Raw genomic sequence first — 24801 nt, forward strand, 5'->3', positions numbered from 1 at the left:
ATTGTTGTTGAGGTCTTTTTTTGTGTTTCCAATGGGAGGAATGATTACAGTGTCCGCTGAAGGCCACTTCATGTTTTCAGCATGTGTGCTCACACACAGCTTCAGAGTGGAACTCAAACAGCCTGTGGCTTGCGCACACTTCTACTAGTTCATCTAAAAAATAAAAAGTAAAAAAAACCCACAAAAGGCGAGAAAATCTTTAAAAATTTATTTTTTCATAGTTTAATTGAAAAGGATACATGTTCAAATATGTATTACATCTCATGTGCAGAAATTCAAGTCTTTTATGTTTTATTTTTGATGAATATGCTTTGTGAGTCATGAAAAATAAAAAATCCAGTATCTCAGATTATTAGAATTTCATTTTATTTCAAGTTGGAGTAAATTACTTTTCACACAGTGTAAACACAGTGCATCTCTCAGTCTAGTTAAGTCCTAAGAACCATCATCATGGGAAAGACTGCTGATTCAACAGGTGTCCAGATCATGATAATTAACACCCTGCACAAGGAGGATCGCCATAGGAGGTCATTGCTGAAAGGCTGGCTGTTCAGAGTTCTCTACTGAAGTATATTAATGGAAAGCTGACTGGAAAAGAAATGTGTACAAGTAACAGGGATGACTGTAGTCTTGAGAAGATTGTCAAGAACTTGGGAGCTTTCCATAGGGGGACTGAGGGTGGTTTCAGTGCATCAAGCACCAACATGCACAGTCTTGTAAGGTCTTCTGGAAAGGAGCTCCAGCTGTTGTGTTGCTAATGCCATGCCACTCATGTACCAGCGACAATATCGGCATCTTATCTGGGCTAAAGGGAAAAAGAACTGGACTCATACTTAGTTGGCATTCCTCTTTTCAGAAGAAGGTAAATTTTGGATTTCATTTTGAAGCCAAGGTCCAAGAACCTGACGGAAGAGCTGAGAGGCACATAATCCACGATTTTTGACGTCCACTATGAAGTTTCCACAACCTGTCATGATCTGGGGTACTGTGTTATCTGCTGGTGTTCTTGGCGGTTGGTCTACTGTGTTTCATCGTGTCCAAAGCCAACGCAAAATCTGCCAAGTTTTGGACAACGTTTCCATCTTCCAACAAGCTGTATGGAGATATTGCCAAAACTACTACCACATGGTTTGCTGCTCATGTTATTACTGTGCTTTACTGGCAAACCAACTGATAAGAACCCCCAAAAAACAATCTTTTGTCAAGATGAAACTAGGGCTGCACGATTAATCGTTAGAAAATCGCGATCTCGATTCATACTTATGTGCGATCTCATTTCCAAATGACAACGATTTAAAAAAAAAAAAAAAAAAAAAAAAAGACGACGATTGTACCGCATTTTGATCCGGGACGTAATCTGCATGAAAACAAGCGCTCACTCTTCCTGCTCAACAAATGACAAGGGCGGAGCCTTATACCACGTGATACAGAAGCTGTGCCGTGTGATGCTAAAATTAGCAGGGAAAAAACAACGGAGAGCACGTCAGGGATGACGAGAAAGTGACAGGAGAAAATCCGTCCCGGTCAACCACCCAAATATCAATAACGGGAACAGCGCTTCCCTATACCCGTCGAACTCCCGCAGGCACAAAGAAATTACGGAGGCTATTACTTACCACCTGACCAAAGATATGGCTCCCATCAACACTGTGCAAAACGAGGGATTTAGGAAAATGATCAACACCCTAGACAAACGCTACACAGTGCCGTCCCGCAACTATTTTTCTATTGTTGCACTACCTGCTCTATACACGCAGTGTCCAGCAACGGTGGAGACGGAATTTCAAGCAGTACAACATTTTGCGGCAACAACAAAACGTGAGACATTTGTTGTTTTTATGTTTATTTATTGTTTTTATGTTCAGTCTCAACTGTTACGAAGTTGATGTGCAGTTAACCCTTTAAAGCCGGTCGGAGCGGACACGCTCCATTTTGCGTAACTATTTTTAAATCCCGGTAGCTCTGCAATCACGTAAGCTAGCGCAATAATTTTTTTTGCATATGAAACCGGAGGAGTTGTACTTACATCTTATGCCATCAGCTTGTCCTAAGTCAGGGTTTCCTTCCACATATAGCTTTGCAAAAATTGCATAAAAAGCACTTGCAGCAACAAAAACATAATATTCCAGAAGCACGCTTTGCCGATCCGATCAGCTGTTCATAACACTTCCTACGTCCATCAACGCGAACTATCGCATGTCCCCCTTGACCTGCCAGGAACCGGAAGTGACGTCATTTTGCGGAAATATAGTTTTTTACCATCTGGCCTTATGAGCCCATACTTGTGTTTTTAAAAGTTATGTTTGACTTTGTCTTTCTGTGTCGTTTCTGGGATGCTTAGGACTCATATTGCACTGCTGGAAATAGTTTATTTTTATGCATATGCTGGTTTTTTTTGCAAATTTGCATTATAATATTTATTTTTGTTTTTCCTGCAGTATGTGAAAATTGGTGTATTTCAAAAATAAAACTATGAAGACACTTAAAATAAATTTCCTGTGGTAGGAAACTAGTTTGTGCAACTTTTTTGTATTTACAGTTTTGAGGGATAAGCCTCTTAAATTTCTCTAACTAGAAATATATCTTAAAAAAACAAAAACGATTTTCAATTTATTTGTAGTTTATTGCACTTTTTTGCAATTTATGTAATTACTATGCACTTAATACATACATATTATTAAAATCTGGGCTATAATGGTTGTATTGATGTATATCAACTTAAAATGCTCCCAAAAATGGCTCCACAGCATGTAAAAATATAATATAAGCTCTGGTGGACTTGGTTCTATGGTAGGTCTTAAAGGGTCAATAAGCGCAATAAATATTTATACTGGAAAAGAAAATCGTGAGAGAATCGTGATCTTAATTCTAAGCCAAAAAATCGTGATTCTCATTTTATGCAAAATCGTGCAGCCCTAGATGAAACACATCAAAGCCAAAAAATACAGATGAGCTGAAGCTACTATCAAAGCATTCTGGGCTGGACTTCAGCAGAGCTACAGGCCTTGATGCACCGATGCAGTCGATTATGGTACACAAGGCCCAATAAGGTCTTCGGGGTACAAATGAAAAGACTTTTAAGGAGTTGGACATTTCTCTATTGTAGATCATTTTACACAGATGGGTGATTTTAAATTTTTTTTATTATTATCTCTTAGTGATTTTGTTTATTAATAACATTGCAGATGGACATAATGATAGATGCCACTCATGTAGAATAACACGGTCAATTTAGTGGTGTCAGTGACGCGTGGTTAAATAAATTTTTAGACTGCAGGATATGAGCTCTGTGGGATTCTCTCTGTAAAGGAGGGCAACTCTAAGAAGCGATGTTTGTTGGTTTCTTGTCAAGGTCATAGGGGCTGTATTGATTATCCACAGTTAAAAGTGCGTCACTCTCTCCGTAATAAACACCTCTGGGAGTGACTAGTTGTCATGGCCAGATGAATTTTTCAAGAAATATTGAGGTTCTCCATCTTAAACTGGCTGTTACTCAATATATAAGTGCTATGTTTAACAAAAACTATTTCTCATATAACAAGCCAGAGAAACTGAGAATGTCAAGCCACTAGACTTCAAAATTGGATTACCAAATTTGATAGTCATAGGGCTTTTTGTGTAAAATACATTTTCATGAGTGGGGAGTCAAATTAAATCCTTGGGTGAATGAGGAATCTTGAAGCTGACTTCAGAGAGCGGACCATGAAGGCCATGTAGGGCATTTGAAACTTACTGTTAGAGGGTCTTATTTAATGGAATTGCTTGACTATTCTTCTTGTTCACTCTGTATTTCAGATGAAATATGGAGCTAGATGAGCTGCTTAACTTACTATAAAGACTACAAACCCAATTATAAAAATATCACATTGTGCTCAGAGTAACATGAAGACTCTAGGATGTCATTGTACCTGACAAAGAAATCGTTTGCTATCTATATCTCAAAGAAATTGTTTTCCTCATTTCCTAGTTAAATGTCTCTTAGCTTAGATTTAATCGATGGACGTGAGCGGCATTAAGCTTTATTGGAAAAGAAGATGGCACACGAGTAATGTATTTACACCAATTTTATTAACCATTCTTCCCAACATTCAGTAAATTTCTATAAAAACATTTATATATTTCCATGGACTCGACCATCTTCAGGATTCACTTCCATGGGTGGAAATAATGTCAACCTTGAAGTGACTAAAAATGTAGAACCTATAGCTGTTTGAGCCTGGCTCCAAAAGCAAGTTAATCCTATGATTAACTACAGTACACAACTTTGCATTTTTAAAAAGAACGTTTGTAACCTTGAAGCCTGGAGTTCCCCCACCCCTGGTCTACAACTTTAATGAGTGGCGATATCGTATTGTAGCCTGAATTCCCCCCCCCCCCCCCCCCCCCCCCATGTTTTCTAGAATAGAATCAACATGCCGATTGCTTTGAAGTCTTTTTGAGCTGGTTTTCAGCTTTGCATTGTGTTGTTGGCTTTGTGTTTATATGTAAATACTAAAAGATTGTGTGTATGGCCTCTTTTAAAGTAACAACCCCAAAACTTTCATGACAATTGGATGGAAAGCACTAGAATGGAAAGATTAGGATTTTAGATTTATGGCGCAGTGCTATTTTCCATATAGCTGAGCATCCCATCCTTACAGTGTATGGATTCAGCTTGCTGACTGACTTTAGTAGGCTTAGCTGATAAGTTAGAAATCCAATTTCTTGTCCGAATATGGTAACTCATAGCTCCAAATAACCAACATTGCTACAGACAAAATGCTAGGCTTTAAAATATGAATTGAGTCCAGAAACTGGTGGACAACATTGCAAGGGCTATATCTGTCTTTTATACGGCTGAACAGCCACCTGTGCAGAATTTTCAGGACTTGCCAGCACGCTACACTATTTATTCCCAAAGGGGTTGCCATGACATCAAAAAGAGATAGAACATTGCTAACTGGCTAGCTAGCTAGCATTAGCGTTACTAAGAAAGTTTGGTTTTACTGGTATTGTGTCTTCATGTTTCTCAGGAATGTAGTTTTTATTTATTTTAAGGTTTAGGTTTTGCGCACCTAGTTTTCTTCTTTAGGTTAGTTTCAGCTAACTATGATAGCCTTTGTTTCACACTCAACTTTTTAACCTTATTTGAGTAAAGCACTGAATGTAGCCACACTTGACTGTGTGAAAAGCACTTCTGCAATAATAATAGCAAGTATTTAGTAGCTACTTGCTATTATTACTGCCTAAGGGTGTGATTTAAGGCCCTCGATTAAATGACTTTCAGCTTTTCTAAATGGCCAGATAATTACATGGAAGCAGCATGAAATAGCACCAGAGGATATAAGGTTGTAGCTGTTGCTGGTAAAGGTAATTGACAGATTTCATCAGAATACAAGACTGCTTGTAAAATGTCCAACTTACAGTGCAGATGCAAGAAATTATTTACCATTAGCTTGTAAAGCAGTATAACCTCTCAATCTCATCCATTTTTGGAGGTCTTCATTAACAGAAAACTAGGTGTATGATTCAAATTTCCATTCAAAATTATTTTATTTTCCTTCCGTTTAACGTCTGTTGTCCTTAAAGCTGCAGTCTGTTTTATGGCCTTACTTTTGACCCAGCCTTCACTTCATATCTGAAAAAACTCTGACACCTTCACATACTCCTGTGCCGCCTCCCATCGGTCCCTTTGTGGTTTTTCCGGGGCCGTGTTGCAGTTGAGCAGACGGTGTGAGCAGTCATCTCTTTTGATGGGCCCCGGGCAGAGACCAGTGGGCACAGAACAGCTGAACCCAATCAACCTATCGATCTCGCCTGGGTTACTTGGGCGAGGCTGGCCTGGTGCACATCCTCTGCTCTAGGCTACCCTCACCTCGACACTCACCCACCCACCCTCACCCACACCCCTCTGACTCAACATCTTGAGTCTTACTTTACACTGGTTGCCAGGTTACCATGGAGACCGCTGGTCCCATTTCTCTTGTCTAAGTGCTTCTTTCAGTCAAGCTAGGGTGCTCTCCGTCTCTTTCCCCTCAGTTTTATATCTCTGTCTATCTGTCATTCCCCCTGCCTGTCTCTTTGTCTCTTGCTTGCTCCTGCTTCAGCTTATACGTGCACACAGGCTGCTTGTTACGCACATTTGGAATACATTTAGATAATACTGAGATAGTCATTACTTTCAGCAGCTTCTTCTTCAAAATGCACGCAAAATGAAACACTGTCTTCCTCATTGGAAACCTCTGCTTTCTGTCCCTGCAAGATGTCTGCATGAGGGCTTGTTAGGTAGTAACAGACTTATACTGTGTGTGTGTGTGTGTGTGTGTGTGTGTGTGTGTGTGTGTGTGTGTGTGTGTGTGTGCGCACCAAAAAAAAAATCTATTTACTTTGGAAAATTAATGAGAGCAACATGAGTAGATTGAAATATTTGCAAATGACATGCAGTGCTTGCATATAAGGCCTCTTGAGTATGAGCAATCCCTCTGAAATAAGACCAATAGTTGGAGAAATCTCATTAATCTCATCATTGTAGCTGGGTTATTATAGTGCATGTAAACCTAAGTGACTGTTAATGATGTATTCTCCCAAATATTCTTAATGCGCTTGGCTACAACTAACAAATTGCCATCATGTGGCAGTAATTTCACTTACTGCACCCATGTCAACAGAAGGAGCACCATCTGTATTGCCAAGCTCATCTCACTCCTTTGCCTAGCCTTTTTCAGATTTACAGAGCTCTTGCTCCAACTCGTGCTGGAGCAACAGTGTAAATCTGATTTAAAAATATATACATATATATTGAAGCTATAAATGGGTTATGTTTATCCTTTTTTTTTTTTCCATCAGCACTTTTTAACTTTTCTGGGTCTAATGTAGAAATAATATCCTGAAAGAAAGGGGGAAAAAAACACTCCCGCATTAGAACTTTATAGATTTTAGAGGTGCATGGTGAGACATATTGATTTACCTGCCCCCTTCCCTCCCCCCTATCAATTTCACCAAAGCTATTGCAATCACACGTAGGCATACACACTTAGCACCCCCGTTCCCCTCCAAAACTACTCCAAATACTGCACACCCCCGTAACCCCTGCCAAGCGATACTGTGCTGTTTAATTGCTCTCTCAAATCAAATCAATAACAGTGAGGTATGTGTTGGGTGGGGGCAAAAAATAAAATAAAAAAATCAATTGTTGCAGCTTCACGGCCGAGTCAGAACGCGAGAAGCAGGAGTGGATTGAAGCGGTGAAAGAATCGATTGCCGAGACACTCTACGACTATGAAGTGGCAGAGAAGATCTGGTTTAAAGAGGCCAATAGAAGCTGCGCCGACTGCCGCGCGCCGCAGCCGGAGTGGGCGTCGGTCAATCTGGGTGTGGTCATCTGTAAGAAATGCGCAGGTAAGGAACACAGGTATGCTTCTCTGCTTCTTGTGCAGACACACACATGCTGGATGGAGGTGGGCATGCTGCTGATAATAAACATAATGTACATGAATGTTTTTCAGAGTCACATTTTTGTGCCAATGAAAGCCGCCCGTCAACAGGGTTAATTTAAAAGCTGCGATTCCTCATCTATGAGGATGGATCCTTGGATTATTATATTTAAGCAGCTGAATGATGAAAACACATAAAAATGTTTTCTATGGCTGTGAATCAAATAATCTTTAAATTTTTTCTGGGAAATATGATGGAAACAAGCCCTGGGCCTTGTAATATTTGTCAGCTAATGCAACAACTACTGCAGATTAATGGCAACACCCTATGTTAGGTATGTTTGCCAATAACTAATTGTTTAATTGCAGACATATCAGTAGCACGGTGGTTTTAACCCCTATTAGTTATTGTAGAGTAATAATTTAAATACTGCGTATCAGTAGCAGATGTGGAAGTTGTTATAAATTAATTATGATTAAAAGTCTTTCTAAGGCCTTAGTGAGGCCCCTTAAATGCTCACTGGTTTGTTAGGCCTACAAACCAGTGAGAAACCTTCACTCACTTGGGAAACAAGTATATTCCTTGACCAGTTGGCGAGTGGTCGTTGGAGGTTGCTGGCAATCTGTAGGTGAAACTGCTAAACGAAAACCTCATTGAAATTGCTTAAATGAAAAAAAAATCAAATTAAAAATGATTTATCTAAATACTTCTTATAAATAAAGTTAAATGAGCTTGTTGAATTGAACTCTTATAATGTAGAGTTCTGCAATAAAGTAATGACGACTTTAATAGATGCTTTAAAATGGTTAATAAGCAGCCGGTGTGCTTTTTACTATCCTTAAAGTTGACTGTTTATCTGGACGTAGCATTTTCAATGGGAGAAAACATACACATGTGCAACCATTCATGTGTGTTTGGGGGGAATCACAAGTTTGCACTATGTGGCTATAAAAGCTCACAAGCAAGGCACAAAGCAAACCAGCTGGAAATGCCAGCAGAATATTATTTCCTCTTGTCTCTCTGGAGTCATAACTTATGGAAAGAAAAAAAATAAACACCACACCGCGTGTAAAAAGTTATGACTGATGCTCAGAGACGTGCCAAATTAAAAAGGGATGCATGTTAGTGCTCGGCTCCTCTCTGTGCATGTGTGGTCTGATGTGTGTGCCTGTCTGAGCGTGTGCTCTGACCAGGAGGCTCTTTTGGAATAAGATCTCAGGTGATAAGCCACATATGGGAGTTGGCGTCTGGCCTCTGGCCTCTCTAATCTGTTTGGCTATACTGGATGGCTCAGATGAAATGACAACAAAGATTAAGCCACAGGCGAGAACTTGGGGGATCCCGAACTCCTTCTTGACCCGCTAAACATGATTAGAGAGACGTGGCAGCCATGCTTGATGTGCAGGGATATCTTGTTGGTGTGTAGGTGTTTTTCTTTATTTTTTTATTTGTGTGTGCATGCCTATACACCCCATCTTCCCGCTCCAGATTTCTCCCAGAGTCATGCAATTTAATGCAATTCTTCACCTCACCTGTGCAAAGCCTGTGTAATTGGTACACATCAGATATCCAACATCTCCTTTCAAACAGCCTTAAATGATTTCATTTGCTGAGGTGTTTAATATTACATTTTGTCGGCACGCCGGGAGCAGGAGGGGTGGATATTTGCTACGAGGGAAGCTGTCCTCACACTGTGCTCTATTTTAAATTGGGCTGTGGTCCATTTGGAATACCAGTGACTGCTCATGCTTTTAATTAGCGATCTGCTTTATTGTCATGCACAATAAAGAGAAATGCTGAACAAGAGGAAGAGGAAAGAAGTAATGAGGAGGCTAATGGTAAAAATGATCCCAGATTGGCTTTTCGTCTTTTCATGCTAAGACTGAATGGATTTTAATATTCTTCAGCTTCAGTCTTTGATATGAACAGCTTAAAACTGCAGTATTTTCTCTGTGTTTACATACACTTTAAGAATTGATAGGGTCTGTTATATTCAGAGAGTATTAAATTAATAATAGTGATTTTTTTCTCTGTTCATTAATATTTACAGTGTTATCTAATCACAAATGCAGTAATACATGCATTTGTTCAAAGATGTTTTTGGATACTGTCCGCGTCTACCTTGAACACTTTGTAAGATAACCTTGCCCGGTCTTCTAATTATCTTTGAATTTTTTTATTTAAAAAAAAAAAACAACAAAAACTTTTATTTCTAAAGTAATCTAAGGAGCTTGGATAGAAGATGCCTGGACTACTTTAAGTTTCTTGAAGGCGTTTCATCTGAGAAGCTTCTTTGGTTCTAAGAGTTCTCCAGCTCTAGTTGGAGTTGTATCTTTAGAGGGCCGTTGACTCACATGTGCTGTATCTAATGAGCCATGGTGAGAAAAAGGGTGCGGGTCATTATCAGCAGAGGTTTGGGGTAAAACCTTTCCTCCCCACTGCTGTCAGACTCCATAATAAAGACTTTAACTGATCAAGCACACACATCCATACATATGCAATAATACTAAGTGCAATAATCCTTTCTGTCATCGTTGTATTTTTACTCAGTTGTATATAGTATTTGAATCAGAATCAGAATCAGAATACTTTATTGATCCCTGGGGGAAATTATTTTTTGTTACAGTGCTCCATTTTAAACCAACATTAAGACAAGACAGACAATACGCTAACTAAGAATAGTACAATATATACATATATATACATACATACATACATAAGTCACTTATAAATAAATAGTTGGAAAAGAAACATGTGTAGCTGTAGCAGCAAACAGTGTGTTAAGTGGATGCGTTGTACAGGGAGATGGCCACAGGCAGGAATGATTTCCTGTGTCGTTCAGTGGTGCTTTTTGGTAATCTCAGTCTCTCACTGAACGAGCTCCTGTGACTGACCAACATGTCATGGAGTGGGTGGGAGGTGTTATCCAACATTGTCTTTATCTTGGACAGCATCCGCCTCTCCGACACCACCTTGAGGGAGTCCAGCTCCATCCCCACAACATTGCTGGCCTTACGGATCAGTTTATTAAGTCTGTTGGCATCTGCGACCCTCAGCCTGCTCCCCCAGCATGCAACAGCATAGAGGATCGCACTGGCCACAACAGACTCATAGAAAATCCTCAGCATTTTCTGGCAGATGTTGAAGGACCTCAGTCGCCTCAAAAAATAGAGACGACTCTGGCCCTTCCTGTGAAGTGCTGTGGTGTTTTTAGCCCAGTCCAGTTTATTGTCAATGTGTACTCCAAGGTATTTATAGTCCTCCACAATGTCAACACTGACCCCCTGAATTGAAACAGGGGTCAAGTGTTTCCTGGTCTTCCTGAAGTCCACGATCAGTTCCTTGGTCTTTGCCACGTTGAGCTGCAGATGATTCTGCTCACACCACGTGACAAAGGAGTCGACCACAGCCCGGTACTCTGTCTCATCATCCCTGCTGATGCATCCAACCACCGCAGAGTCATCAGAAAACTTCTGAAGATGGCAGGTCTCTGTGCAGTGGCTGAAGTCTGTGGTGTAGAGGGTGAAGAGGAAGGGGGAGAGGACAGTCCCCTGTGGTGCCCCTGTGTTGCTAATCACCTTGTCAGACACACATTGTGGGAGACGTACATATTGTGGTCTTCCTGTCAGGTAATCAACAATCCAGGACACCAGAGAAGCATCCACCTGCATCGCTGCTAACTTATCACCCAGGAGGGTCGGCCTGATGGTGTTGAAAGCACTGGAAAAGTCAAAAAACATGACCCTCACAGTGCTCGCCGGCTGGTCCAGATGGGTGTAGACACGATTGAGCAGGTAGATGATGGCGTCCTCTGTTCCGAGACGAGGCTGATAAGCGAACTGAAGGGGATCCAGATGTGGTCTTACTATGGGTCGCAGCTGGTCCAGGATGAGCCTTTCCAGGGTCTTCATGATGTGGGAGGTCAGTGCCACGGGCCTGTAATCCTGGGGGCCACTGGGACGAGGCGTCTTTGGTACAGGGACGAGGCATGATGTCTTCCACATCACCGGGACCCTCTGCAGACTCAGACTCAGCATAAACAGTTTATGAAAGACTCCACACAGCTGGGGGGCACAGGTCTTGAGGACAAGGGGACTCACTCCGTCTGGTATTTGTATTTGTATTCTATTTTTATCTTATTGTATATTTATTTTATTTTATTCTACTGTATATAGTATTTTATTTTATTCTATTCTGTACAGTTGTGTACTGTATTTATTCTTATTGTATTCTAATTTTTGCCTCATAACTTTTGCACTGTCCACTTCCTGCTGTGACAAAACAAATTTCCCACGTGTGGGACTAATAAAGGTTATCTTATCTTATCTTATCTTATCTTATCTTATCTTATCTTATCTTATCTTATCTTATCTTATCTTATCTTAAACCATTGCGGGACCTTACCTCGCCCTATCATGTGACTTATTGAGATGAACTGACACATGATGTGAGTGGTTGTAGAGGCGTCTTGGAAGGGATCTCAAAACTGGATTGTAGGTGGCAGACAGTTGGTGTCGTAAGCCACCCCCTCTGTTCAAGGATGACCGTTCACTGTGCACATGGATGGCTTCTTTCACTCCTCTTTCAAACCATCTGTCTTCGATGTCCTAAATGGGAACATTGACATCCTTGAAAGAGTGACCTTTATCCTTTAGATGTAGACGTACAGCTGAGTCTTGTCCTGTGGAGGTGGCTCTTCTATGTTGTGCCATGCCTTTATGAAGTGGCTGTTTGGTCTCTCCAATCTTGAGTTCTGAGCTCTCCTCGCTGCACTGCACACACTACGTTGTTTAGTTTGTGTTTGGGAGTTTTGTCCTTGGGATGACCCATTTTTTGTCTGAGTCTATGGCTGTGTCTGATATACACTGGGGATGTCGTGCTTGGAGAAAATTCTCCTGAGTTTCTCTGATAAACCTGCTACATAAGGAATGACAGTATTCTGTTTGTCCTTCTGATTCGCCCTAGTTGGTGTCTGACCTTGTTTACTGGGCATCTTTTCTGATTTGATGAAAGCCCAATCAAGATAACCACATATTTTAAGAGTTTTCTCTACGTGTATGTTCCTTTTCTTTCCCTTCAAGCTTAGAGGGAACGTTTTATGCCCTGTGTTGCGGGGTCTTGATTACTCCAAGTTTAAGAGTAGGTACTGGTCTTCTGGTAAACTTCAATGTTGAGGTTTCCATTCTCCTCAGTGAGCGCAGCACAGTCCAGAAATGAGAAACTGTTATCCTTTGTATCTTCCCTGGTGAACTTTGTTTCTGTCCACTGAGTTGATGTGAGAAGTGAAGGTTATTACTTCTTGGGTAGTTTGGTCATTTGGTTTTAGAACTAAAGAAGGTTCTCAGATGAGAGGTGAAACTTAAAATCCAGTCACTTTTCTTTCCAGGCTCCTTAGATCACCATGACCTGACGACTGAGAAGCTACACAGACCTATTTCTCAAGTATATTTTAGCTGTTGTTTTCTCAACAGGATCTGACTGATCTTACTAAAATATTTTTATTTGTTTGTTAAAAAGTTGGTAAAAACTATTAGTAACTGTCTGGGGTTTCCTTTCTTTTTTAAATAACGTCTTAATATTACTAACCCATTTAAATCCTGATAACACTTACTTGATGCGTTATTTATGCTGTGTAACTATAGCAGCTAGCTGTCTGGTAATTCAAGTTACTGAACTAAACCTTATCCGTGTTTTGAGCATTGGTGCAGTTGTCTGATAAACAGCATGGCTTACTGTCTGATTAAATGAGCTAACACCCTTCCAAGATGTCAGGCCACATCTTGAGTGTATTTCATGTAATTTGTCTGTATTTTTGTATGTGCAATGCACCCATACACTACAGATGTAATAACTTAGCAATCCACTTTTTCCTCTACCTCCAAAAGCTCAAGGTAATATTATGCAAAATGCTAAGATCAAGGCTTCTTGATGGTTGTGTATGACTCACTTTGCTGATGTCACGGTGACCATGCCCCGATTTTACAGGCTTCAGGTCAATCCCACATTTCTCTCTTATTTTATTTCCTCATTAAATTAACTCACCTCTCCATCTATGCACTTATTTCTTTGTGTCCTTATGCTTACTACTCAAGACGGCTGCCATAGGAAATGACAGTGCTTCAAAGACCTTATGCTGTGCTTCACACATATAATGCAATAAACTTCTTTAACCCAAGATGCAACTTGTAGGCATGTCCACTGGCAACAGTTGCCATGGCAATGTGAAATTACAGGGTTCATTGTCTTGCTCTGCTTCCTCATGAGTTGTCACTGAGTGAAGGGGTCGAGAGGGGAAGGAGGGGGAATCCACACAAGCACACAAGGTTGAAAAAGTACTCTGTGTGATGTGGATGGAGTCACCGGGAAAGTTTTTAATTGGGGGTGAAGTCCTTGGTGGGTTGAGCATTAATTTTTTTATTTATTTAATTTTTTTGTGTGAAAGCTGCAGTGATGGGAATGCCTTTTTGTGTGTTGTTTTTTTTCCACCGGAAATATGAAGACATTTACAGCAGCCTATTTATATGAGACGATCTCACTGTATACCTGGCGGCACATGCACATGCACGATTCTTTCAGCTTCATTACCCTTACACAAGTGAAAATGGTCCTGTGGTGTTGCAAAGGTTCTGTGGATGTAGCATGGCAATACTCTGCTGCAAGCACCCCGAATAAAATAGTTTCACTCCTTCACAGGGACAGACTCTTACTCTTTGGCCTTCATTTGTCAAGTTGGACTTCTGATCTCCAAGACTGTTATTATCCCTGACATTTCAGTGTATTTTTCGAGATTGGGAAGAAAACAGATTTAAATGTAACCCTAGACCCCACTGCTGTATCCACCCTCAATATGTGTAGAGAATAAAAAAATAAATTGTCTTAATGGCAGGGAAGAAGGTTATCTTTTCTTTTCTTTTTTGTCTTTTGGGTCTAATGCTACAGTCACACTAAGGAAAAGAGTGGTTGGAGTCTGCGGCATGACCAGAATTAGTGCATTTGTGTAAAATGAACTTCCAATCTCACTTCCTTTGAAATGATTGTAACCACTCGTAGTCAGATATAATTTTCGAAGACACTTTGGTGCACAATGGAGATGATGATAAAGCAGCAATAAGGTGGACTCAGCTTGGTGTCAGGATGTGGTTGAATAGGGCTAAGTTGGCAATTAGAAGAAATCTGTTTGCATTAACAAATTGATTCACTGTTATAAATCAGTGAAAATTGCAAATCTGTTTTGCATTTCCAAAAGGATGAACTCTGAATGAACAAAGTTCAGTTCAGTTCAGTGAATCTCTGCAACCTGTCCAAGGGTATACCTTGGACAGGTTGCAGAGATTCACATCAACTTTGTTCATTCAGAGTTCAGCCAGAACTTCGTAGACCTGAAACAGAAGTTCTGACATTCCTTTAAAAACAGTGACGTAGTTGCTGAAGGCTGCTGATTTAATTGCATAGTTACTAGGAATATAACCAGAGTACAACCAGCTAAGTCACAAGTTGAACTTATTTTTAGATTGAGTGTATTGTGTTGGAAATCTATCAGTCAGTCCAAGCTGCACTGCAATCGTTTGGAGACAAGTTGCCTTCCGTCACTCGACCCATGCAACCGACCTTTTAATCTAAAGTGATCGCCCAGAGGTCAACCACTGAGTGACCAGTTGGTTGCCACAACTACTTGTAGTTAGTCGCCAAATGCTAAAACATTCCAAGCAATTACCAGGAAAAAGCAGATTGTTCTTAATGGCAAAGAGGTTACCAGTCAATTTTAAGTCTATTGTGACTGAGCTACAACTTAAGAAACATTTCATCTGCTATAAAGAGGAATCATCTTATTAGGATAAAGGTCACTCTTTCAAGGATGTCAATGTTCCCATAGGTATTGTTATTGCACTAATTTGATTGAATCAACCTAAGCGGCAAACTAAGGCCCTGATTTGATCAGATTTATTGATTTGCCAAGTAAAACAAGAACAGAGGTGTGTGATATCTCCTAGAAAGATATTTGAAGTTTGACATGTTTATAGATCTGAGTTTGTTGAACTAATAATATTGTTTAAATAATACATTGGATCATCTTTACGCAGGCTTTCTTAATAGGGTAAGACATTTATGTTCAACTCCTAACCTTAATTATAACTTCAGATAGAGTGTGGATTTTAAATTAACATCACATTTAATTTTGATATACTTGATATTGATGAAGTCCCTGATCTGACTTCACCAAATTAACTAAAAGGGAAACATTTAGTTACCCGCTTTTTCATGCCAGAAGACGCTTCCAATAGTGAGATACCGAATGAGGTTTGAAAGTGAACATGGCGTTCCACAGGATTTAACACTGGGTCCACTAACGTTTGGATGACGTAGCATACGTCGCGTTTGTGACCACTTTAAAACTCCCCTATGAAACTGCATGTGAAGTGACATTTAAAATGAAATGACTTCAGAGTTCATAGTTATTGGTGCTGATGAGGAAAGATGTCTATAAATCTTAGAGGTAGTATAAATGTGGTTCTGTCTAGATGCCCATGAAAGAAAGCGTATAGATTCAAAACTGCTGTGACAGGAAGGGTGGCACCGTCCTTTTGTCTCTAATGAATGCACCAACTGATCACATCAAGCCTGACCAAAATGAGACGTGTCTTGGCATATCAGATTCAAAATCCAGTCTGGGAGCAATTAGACCTGTCAGTTATGTGTCCTGGTGAGTGATAATTTTTTTTATGAATGGCACACGGCTTAATAATAAAAATACATGCAGGGTAGTGCTACTATGCCTATGTAAGTAATGCAAATATTGACTAGTTATAAAAAATGACTTCCTAGTTAGCTTTTGTAAAAAGAAATCTCTTAAGTGGCTTATAACTCAGACTTCTCCCACTTGTGTTCTCTTGAACTGTGTCAATATAGCTTTTCACAGCTCATAGCCCCTCATTTTCATTTACAGCTGCTCTACTAGCGAATAGAAGACGGTAATGAGATCATGCCAAATCTAAATATAAAATTATCCGCCATTACACACAGGACAATAATTCACATTCACACATACAGCATGTTTCTGTCTAATGTATTATGCATGTGTGCTCTGTCTTTGGCCATAAGCAACCCCAGAAGCCTCTCGTTCACCCAAATAAACAGGCCGACCAACAAACACAATGAATTACTCATGATTCATTAGCAATTAATGGCCCTCGTTCTCTGCTTTCATTTCCAATTAGGAGAGCTGAGGGGACTAAATATGTCTGTTGTGAGTGAGCGAACGAGCTCGCAGTCATGCTCTGTTTCTCCATCTTGTAACTGCCTGTTTATTGTTTATTCCATCACCAGCATTTGGTGTGTGTTTCAGCACGCCGAGGAGAACACTGTGCATATATGTAAATCGTTATTTTTGCTATTTAATGTGACGTTTTCAGGAACAAAAATGTAGCCTGAGAGAGCCTTGTGAACCCAATGGGGAAATGAATGTGTGAGTCTGTTTGTGTGGCTGTGCGCTAATATTGATGACCGTGTCTTCATGTGTGCCAGGACAGCACCGCTCTCTCGGGCCAAGTATTTCTAAAGTGCGGAGCCTGAAGTTGGACAGCAGTGTCTGGAGCAATGAACTAGTGGAGGTAAATGACATGTGTGTTACTCCTGTCTTTACCTAATCCCATTATATGAAAGCGTATCCATTGTACTAGAACTAATCTAAAAGACTGGGAAGATGCTTGACAGTTCCGCAATGATGATCAATGGTCATTTCAAATCACAGTAATACCTCTGCAAATAATTCTCATCCAAACGTGTCACTTTGTACATGTTTTGCAACCCCTTAGCTCTTTCTGGAAGTGGGGAACAAGAATGCTAACAGTTTCTGGGCTGCTAATCTCCCCCTGGAGGAGGATCTCTACAGAGAGGCTTCTGCAGAGCAGCGGGCCACATTTATCCGCAGGAAATACAGGGAAAGGAAGTACACGAGTGTCCTGGAGGGCTTTAATGACCTGGAGCATCTAAACAAGGTACAGAAATGATGGATTTCATTTATTTCATTTATTTATTCATAAAGCACGTTTAATAACAACAGGGAGCTGACCAAAGTGCTGTACAGCGTAACAGTTAAACAATGACAGAAAATTAAAAGAAAATTAGGATAGAAGAATAAGAATAAGAACTCTCATACAGTTTCGAAAGCCAGAGTAAAAAAATATGTTTTAAGATGAGATTTAAAAAGAGTAACAGTTGGGGCCTTTCTAATGTGGAGAGGTAGATCATTCCACATTTTCGGTGCCACAACCGCAAATGCCCGATCTCCTCTATGAACCATCCTAGACTTATGTAAGGTAAGTAGCAGGTGATCGCTTGATCGAAGGGCTCTAGAGCAGCGGTCCTCAACCCCCGGGCCACGGACCGGAGTCATTTGGTACCGGGCTGCGAGAGTGAGACTCGGGTGTGAAATGTATGGTTTTCAGGGTTTTTATTGGTTTTAGCGTTATTTTGTTATCGTTTTTTTCATTAACTCTGTTTTCCTGGGTCTTTTCACGTGTGTTATGAATAAATCTTATTTTTTTCGGTACCGGTACTAGTTTTATTTTGTTGTATTTATCCGCGACACATTAAAGGCCGGTCCGTGAAAATATTGTCGGGCACAAACCGGTCCGTGGCGCAAAAAAGGTTGGGGACCGCTGTACTAGAGGGCGTATAAAGCTGCAATAGGTCAGACAAATAGTCCGGTGCCTGGCCAATTAGCACTTTATAAGTCAAAAGTAAGATTTTGAATTTAATTCTAAAACGCACTGGAAGCCAATGAAGGGAAGCAAGCACCGGAGTAATATGTTGGTGTTTCTTCACACAAGTCAAAAGGTGAGCTGCAGCATTCTGTACAAGTTGGAGCCGGGCCACCCATATGGAAAAGAAATAGTAAAAACATATATGATTTACTCATGAAAGTGGCCACTTTCTCATTACTTTCATATATTTTTTTAGTAAGTATACAAAGCATACAAGTTTCATTATATAATTTTTCAAGGGATCTTATATGTGTTTTCACTCTTGTATGCTTTTCATACAAGTTTCATACAAGACAGATAAAAACTTTATAAGATTTATATATATCTTTTCCATATGGGCAAGCTGGACTGACTGACACCCACATATAGTGAATTGCAGTAATCCAGTTGAGATAAAACAAACGCATGAATTGCTCGTTCCAAATTTCTAAAAGATAAAAAAGATCTCACTTTGGATAGGAGCCTTAATTTAAAAAAGGACTGCTGGACAACTGAATTAATTTGTTTCTCGAATGTAAGTTTGCTATCCAAGGAAACCCCCAGGTTTTTTACATGCGTTTTAACAGCACATGTTAGGTTGCATAAGTCCAAATCAGGGGCATTGAAATTACAGCTCAGTCCAAAAATAATTACCTCAGTTTTATCCTGGTTGAAGGTAAGAAAATTTGAGGCCATCCAGGTTTTAACTTCGTCAAGACATTTGACTAGCGATTCCATGGGCGTGGAGGTGTTTCTATTAAACTGAAGATAAATCTGGGTGTCGTCGGCATATGAGTGAAAGCAGATGTTATGCTTCCTAAAGATTAGGCCTAGGGGCAACATGTAGATTGAAAAAAGAATTGGGCCTAATACGGAACCCTGCGGGACACCACAAGTAAAAGGAGCTGGGGAAGAAATAAAATCATCAAGGCTCACGGAAAAAGTCCTCTCGGAGAGGTACGACCTAAACCATTCCAAGGGGATACCTTTGATACCACATTGCTCCAAACGGGAGATCAGAATGCTGTGGTCAACAGTATCAAAGGCTGCAGTTAAGTCTAGGAGCAGGAGCACAGCTGGGTCTCCTGAGTCAGTGATTAATAAAATATCATTAAGTATTTTATGTATGGATGTACTGGAGCAAAAGAAGCACCAACTGAAACTGAAGCTATAGAAGTCATGTTCTGAGGTGTAGTGGCAGTCATAAATAAATGACTTCATGAACGGTTTTCTGTGAAGAAGAGTTCAGCTGATATGCCAGTTTACTGACATTACCGCTATTGGTGTTGGTGTGTTTGTAGGCTGCACTGTCTACACTATCTGCAGTGGTGGTACTGTGCAAAAGTCTTGAGCCACACCTCAATTCTTTGTATTGCGTCCAAGGAACCCAGCACTCTTGAGCAGCAGTAGTTGGACACTGGCTGCTTTTTCATACATTTTTACTGAAAATTGTATCTTTAGGCACTTTGTTAAAAGTCAGTAACTTAATGAGTTGGTGGCTAAATAAAAAACCGAGAGAATTATAAGGGGAGTGTCCAGAGTCATTAGTTAAGCATGGCGGTGTTGGAGATCTTGTCAAAATTTAAGGAATTATGAGCACAGAAATGTACCATCAGATTTTGATTCGCCACATAATACGTTTGCTTGACAACAGCTTCATTTTCCAGCTTGACCATGATCTCACACACACTCCCAGTGCAGTAAAAGCATACTTGGATAGAAAAACACTCAGTGAAACACTATCAGTCTTGGATTAGTCTCCCCAGAGCCCGGACCTCAACGTTATTGAAGCAGTGTAGGATCATCTTGACAGAGAACCGAACAAACGGCAGAAACATCCAAAGAAGAGCTCTGAATGCCCTTCAAGACGCGCAGAGAACTATTCCTGAAGTCTGCTTAAAGAAATGACAAGAAAGCTTGACTAAGAGAGTTCAGACTGTGTTGAAGAATAAAGGCGGTAAAACCAAATATAACTTTCTGTACACTGTATAAAGTCTGTTTTTGACTTATATCTTTGTACATCATCTAATAAATCACTTCCCCTATTTCCCCATTTCCCTGGCAAAATATAAAGAAACTAGAGGTGGCACAAGACGTTTGTACAGTACTGTATTTGTTGTATCTGTGCTGACTCAGTGTCTTAGTGGTAAGTTGGTAACTCTATCCATCCCTTTTCTTAACCACTTCTCCATTTCAGAGTTGTGAAAGGGCTGGAGCCTACCCCAGCTGCCATACTGCAAAAGGCCGAGTATACCTTGGACAGGTTGCCAGTCTGTCACAGATGCTTATTAGTTTGTTTATGAATTTTCCAGCAATATAATCTTACAATGATGTCATCATGTACAGAATATAAGCTGATGTCCCACTTTCTGAAGTTCTAACAGCCTAAAAATCACCATCAGCCACAGAAATCAAGTATTGATCGTACTCTGCAAGGAAATAGAAGAGACTTCTTCTGACTCCTCTAACCACTTTAAACAGATTAGAACATCTAACAGTACTCTGTGTATGTGACTTGATGGATTTTGTCTGCCTTTCTAAGCTGAACAAATGTGGCGAAGGTACAGCAGGTCCACAGCCGACTACCCTCATAGTCCTGAGCATATAGCAATGCCCTTAACATTAAAGCTGCCATTGACTTTGTCTTTAGGCAAAGACACGTATGCTACACCAATAACCACATTGCTCTGTTGACTTGTGGCTTCTGTCTTAAGTCTGCAGTCACTCTACCTGCCAGTTTTAAGTTTTCCACATCAAAAATGCCAGGTTAAATATTAGCACCAGTCAGCATATGTTTACAGGAAACAATTATCCTTTTCTGTAATGTTGTTCCCCCAAGATAAATGTGTAAAATAGAGTCCTCCCCACTGCATAATGTAAGTAAAACATAAAAAAAACACAACCCTTGCAGACCTTCAGTGTAATATTTCTCTGTCTGCTTAGCTAAGTAATTTTAATTAATGATGGGCAGTGATAGCAGGAGTTCCCCAAGCATGAAATCTGTTTTATAGCTTCGTTTGTACCTTTAAGGAAAAGTGCACATGGTACACTCCATAAGCTAAATCCACTAAACTTGAGAAAGCCCATATTTTCCTGACCTTTTGACCATTGGTAAATCCGCACTTTAAGCCTAAAGATGCCAAAGGAGAAGTCTTATCGATCTCAAGTATAGGCATGTTGGTGCTTAGGCCTTGGGGTTTAGGGTTTATTGCTGCTGTAAAAAAAGAAAAAAAGGAGAGGGTCTGCTTTTTCTGGCCTCCTTTTAAGAGCTCTAAGCAGTGAAGCAGTTTCCACCGGCATCAGCATTTACGCAGATCAGCCCCCTTGTATTGTTTTCCTGCACCGAAAGAGGGGAAATGGAAATGTAGACAGGGGGAATGAGGCGAGAAAGTAAGGAAGAGATATACTAGCTAGCTAAGTGGAAAAGTGGATTAGGATCCACAACAGAAACGCTTGGGTTGGTTTTATTACGACTTTGCCAGCTTTCGCGCGAGCGTGCGCTTTGGGGTGTGCGGCGTGTACATGCGTGTGAACATGTGTGCTCCTTCACTTGAGATGTGTGAATTTGCTGTTCTAGTGGGAGCTCTTTGCAGGCGGGTGCAGGAGGGGAAGTGTAACACAGACGGAGTGCAGCACCCCGAAAGAGTCAAGCCACTGGAGAGGTAGGGGCGTTTTAGTGTGTGAGTGCACGAGGGATGAATGCAGGGAAGGGCTGGAAGTGGCCTTGACACACTTGAAGTGTCATGGAGGCACATATAGAATACGATACATGCAGCTAGGTCTATCAGTACGTGGACATTAACACAATTCTAGACTTTATTTACTGCAAAGGACTTTTATTCAAGTATTAAAAACAATCCTTATATTGTAAATGAAGCTGGTGTGTCCAGTTATTCTTGGGTACTTATAAAACTGGGGTTTGTTTAACCACTTAAATTAAAACTGAAAGCCTGAACATCAATCACATGTTAATTCTTTCATTTAAAATCTACTGTGGTGACCTGCAGATGTAAAATATGTGCGCCAAAGTGCACTAAAACACTAAAAAGTCTTCAAAGCAACTCTATACATCTCCACACAAACTAATGAATCACAAACAACGTGTTTAAAAAAAAAGAGACCAAAAAACCCCAGTATTTTTAACATAAACAAGGACACTGAGTCTAATCTCATCGGACACGCTGTTCCACTTCTGTGTCACATTTACTTACTGTAACACAAGCGCGAATATGAAATAATGAAAGCTATATAAAACCTTTTTCCTCTGGGACTCCTCTCGGGACAAAGACAATAATACTAGCAGTTTCCTTGTTGACATTCAAGCAGTTTTTCTGAAATCATGCGATGGCATTTCAACAGGTTTTATGGGGCTCAGGGGTCACGAGATTTACTCAGCGCATGCCGCAAATCACCGTTTAAAGCGTCATTTCAGGTAATGAAGTAAAGGTAGTGATTTATAGGTGACTGCGTCAATATGTTCGCTTACATAATCCCAGCAGTGTGTGTTGCGATGGGATTCTTTTTGTTTGCAACCCATCATTTTTTCCCCCTTCATTTAATGCGTACTCTTCATCCCGCTCCCTCTCTTTCTCAGTCCCATTTCCCCTCCATTAGAAGCTCATATCCTAGTGACCTCCACTAACTCTCCGCAGACCACATGACCTAGAGAGTGCGGTGTCAAAGGAGCTTCTTATATCATTACACACCCTCGCACACACGCACACCCTAACCCTCTTGTGGCCACGGTAATTGCTATGACACGGAAGGTCATTTCCAGAGACGACACAGAATAAGGCCAAGTTGCAAGGGACTATTTTGCCATAATCTGACCCCATCTTCCGTGTGCGGGAAAAAGACAGAGGCGCGCGCGTGTGTGCACGTGCTAAAGTAATTATAATTTTTTAAAATCTTTCTTCACATTAATTTTCGGTTATTGTGCTACTGATGAAGATATCTATTTTTTTTGGCACAGCTCTGGGAACACGCATATTTGAACATCTTTATCTCAGTGCAGGGCCTTTGTGTGGGTGGCCAGGTTATATCGACGGGTACTTTTGTTTGTGCGTGTATATGCACAAGCCTCGGCGTGCCTCACTTTCGGATGGATATTGCTTGTTTGTGGCGGATCGATGCAGCCTACTGACTCGGCTCAAAGCCCAGTGAAAGGAAAGGTTGTTCGTTGAAATTCCGCTATTTGCCACTCGACTCCTCCGTTGATCCCCTTTGTTGAGGGTCATCGTGCACGGTGTCACATCAATCGACTGGACAGATTGAAATAGACAGAAAATATTTACCCTGCTCAGACTGTATTCTTCAGACTCTTTTATCTTGCTTATCTTAGCGGGATCACGAAGTATGTCTGCATGGCCAGACACAACACTCGCTCTATAACGATGTCTTTCTTCATCTTATAGGCGCTGTTAAAGGTGGAATGTAAAGAAGAGTGTATAGAGGAAATGTATTTATTTACCTTCCCTGCTTACGTGAAACCAGTGCGGCGTTACCTTACACCGCATTTAGTTTGATGTCAGCAAGGTCTAAAGAATATCGAGTCTGTATTTAAATGAAGGTTAAGGCTTCACAAGAGGAGATGGGAAGAAAAAGTGAAACTCACAGGAATTAGTTTTAACTGCCTCCTTCTGTTTAACCTCTTAGTGGCTTTTAGATACTTTTCTTTAAAGTGCAATACGTTAAATAAGTTGCCTTAAAAGGTGTTGGTATTGTTTTAGAATGGAGTGTAATAGAATCCTAAGTGAGGCTGCTTTTGCTTTTCTGTCAGGCTTTAGTTAATCTCTTGAAACCACCCGTGTTGATGTCCTCCATCACTAGACACCGCAACTGTTACCAATCAGACGTTATTATGATCTGCTGAAGAAGCTACATTGTTTTGGCTTGATGGAGCAACCAAGCCACTGATCCCCGGCCGTGTCTTGTACTGGTGGACTGGAGAGGGAACATCACAAGCTACGTGCCAGGAAGCATCAGCGGAGAAAGGAAGCCCAGCTGGCTGGCTCTCCTAATAATATTCTCTCGAGTGGTCGCTTGTCAAAAGCCTCCAGCTATCGTCGCATTTACTCTTTTGTTCATTCTCTGCCTGTCGTTCAACAGGGTTGACAAGAAGTCACAGTCATGGTCTATATACGAAAATATCTGGGCAGCAGTACTACTGCTTCTCATGCTTGACCAGGGCCAGACTGGATGCTACACTGACTCACTATCCCACCTTGAGGTATTACTTGAGTGTCCGGGCCAGTGTAGCTACGGTTTCTCTGCATCGAAGTAGGAAATATGTCTTTGATATAATGGTCCTGCTTTGTATTGTTATGAAGCAGGGTTATGTTTATATGCATTTTATTCTTATAAAGAAAAGAACAAAACCATCAGTGACAACACTGTTTTTCTGTTGTGTATAGTGTAGTTGTTTACACATTGGCTTGGCCAGTGAGACACAAATCCCTTTGGCGTTTCGTGAGGAGTGGTTTAGCAGCTTAAAACTTTTCCAAATATTATTCAGTATATAACTTTAAGATTCTCTTAGGTAGTGCAAAAAAAAAAAAACTCCAAATGACACAACATGGTTAGGTTGTCTGTTGTGCTGCACTTCTGGTGACTTTGCAACATATTTTGATTAATGTGGCAGCTAAGG

The 24801-nt window shown here is 40.6% G+C and overlaps 1 protein-coding gene across 3 annotated transcripts in view; it reads left to right on the top strand.

Moving 5' to 3' along the window:
- arap2 (ArfGAP with RhoGAP domain, ankyrin repeat and PH domain 2) overlaps positions 1–24801 on the top strand; it is a 166904-nt gene that overhangs the window by 63083 nt on the left and 79020 nt on the right. For all 3 annotated transcript variants that reach the window (XM_026162146.1, XM_026162148.1, XM_026162149.1), the window contains exons 10-12: positions 7178–7377; positions 16936–17021; positions 17226–17408. In XM_026162146.1, the coding sequence (XP_026017931.1) occupies positions 7178–7377; positions 16936–17021; positions 17226–17408 (469 nt within the window). The remainder of the gene's footprint in view (positions 1–7177; positions 7378–16935; positions 17022–17225; positions 17409–24801) is intronic.

This window comes from Astatotilapia calliptera, chromosome 3, assembly GCF_900246225.1.
Source record: "Astatotilapia calliptera chromosome 3, fAstCal1.2, whole genome shotgun sequence".
NCBI lineage: Eukaryota > Metazoa > Chordata > Actinopteri > Cichliformes > Cichlidae > Astatotilapia > Astatotilapia calliptera.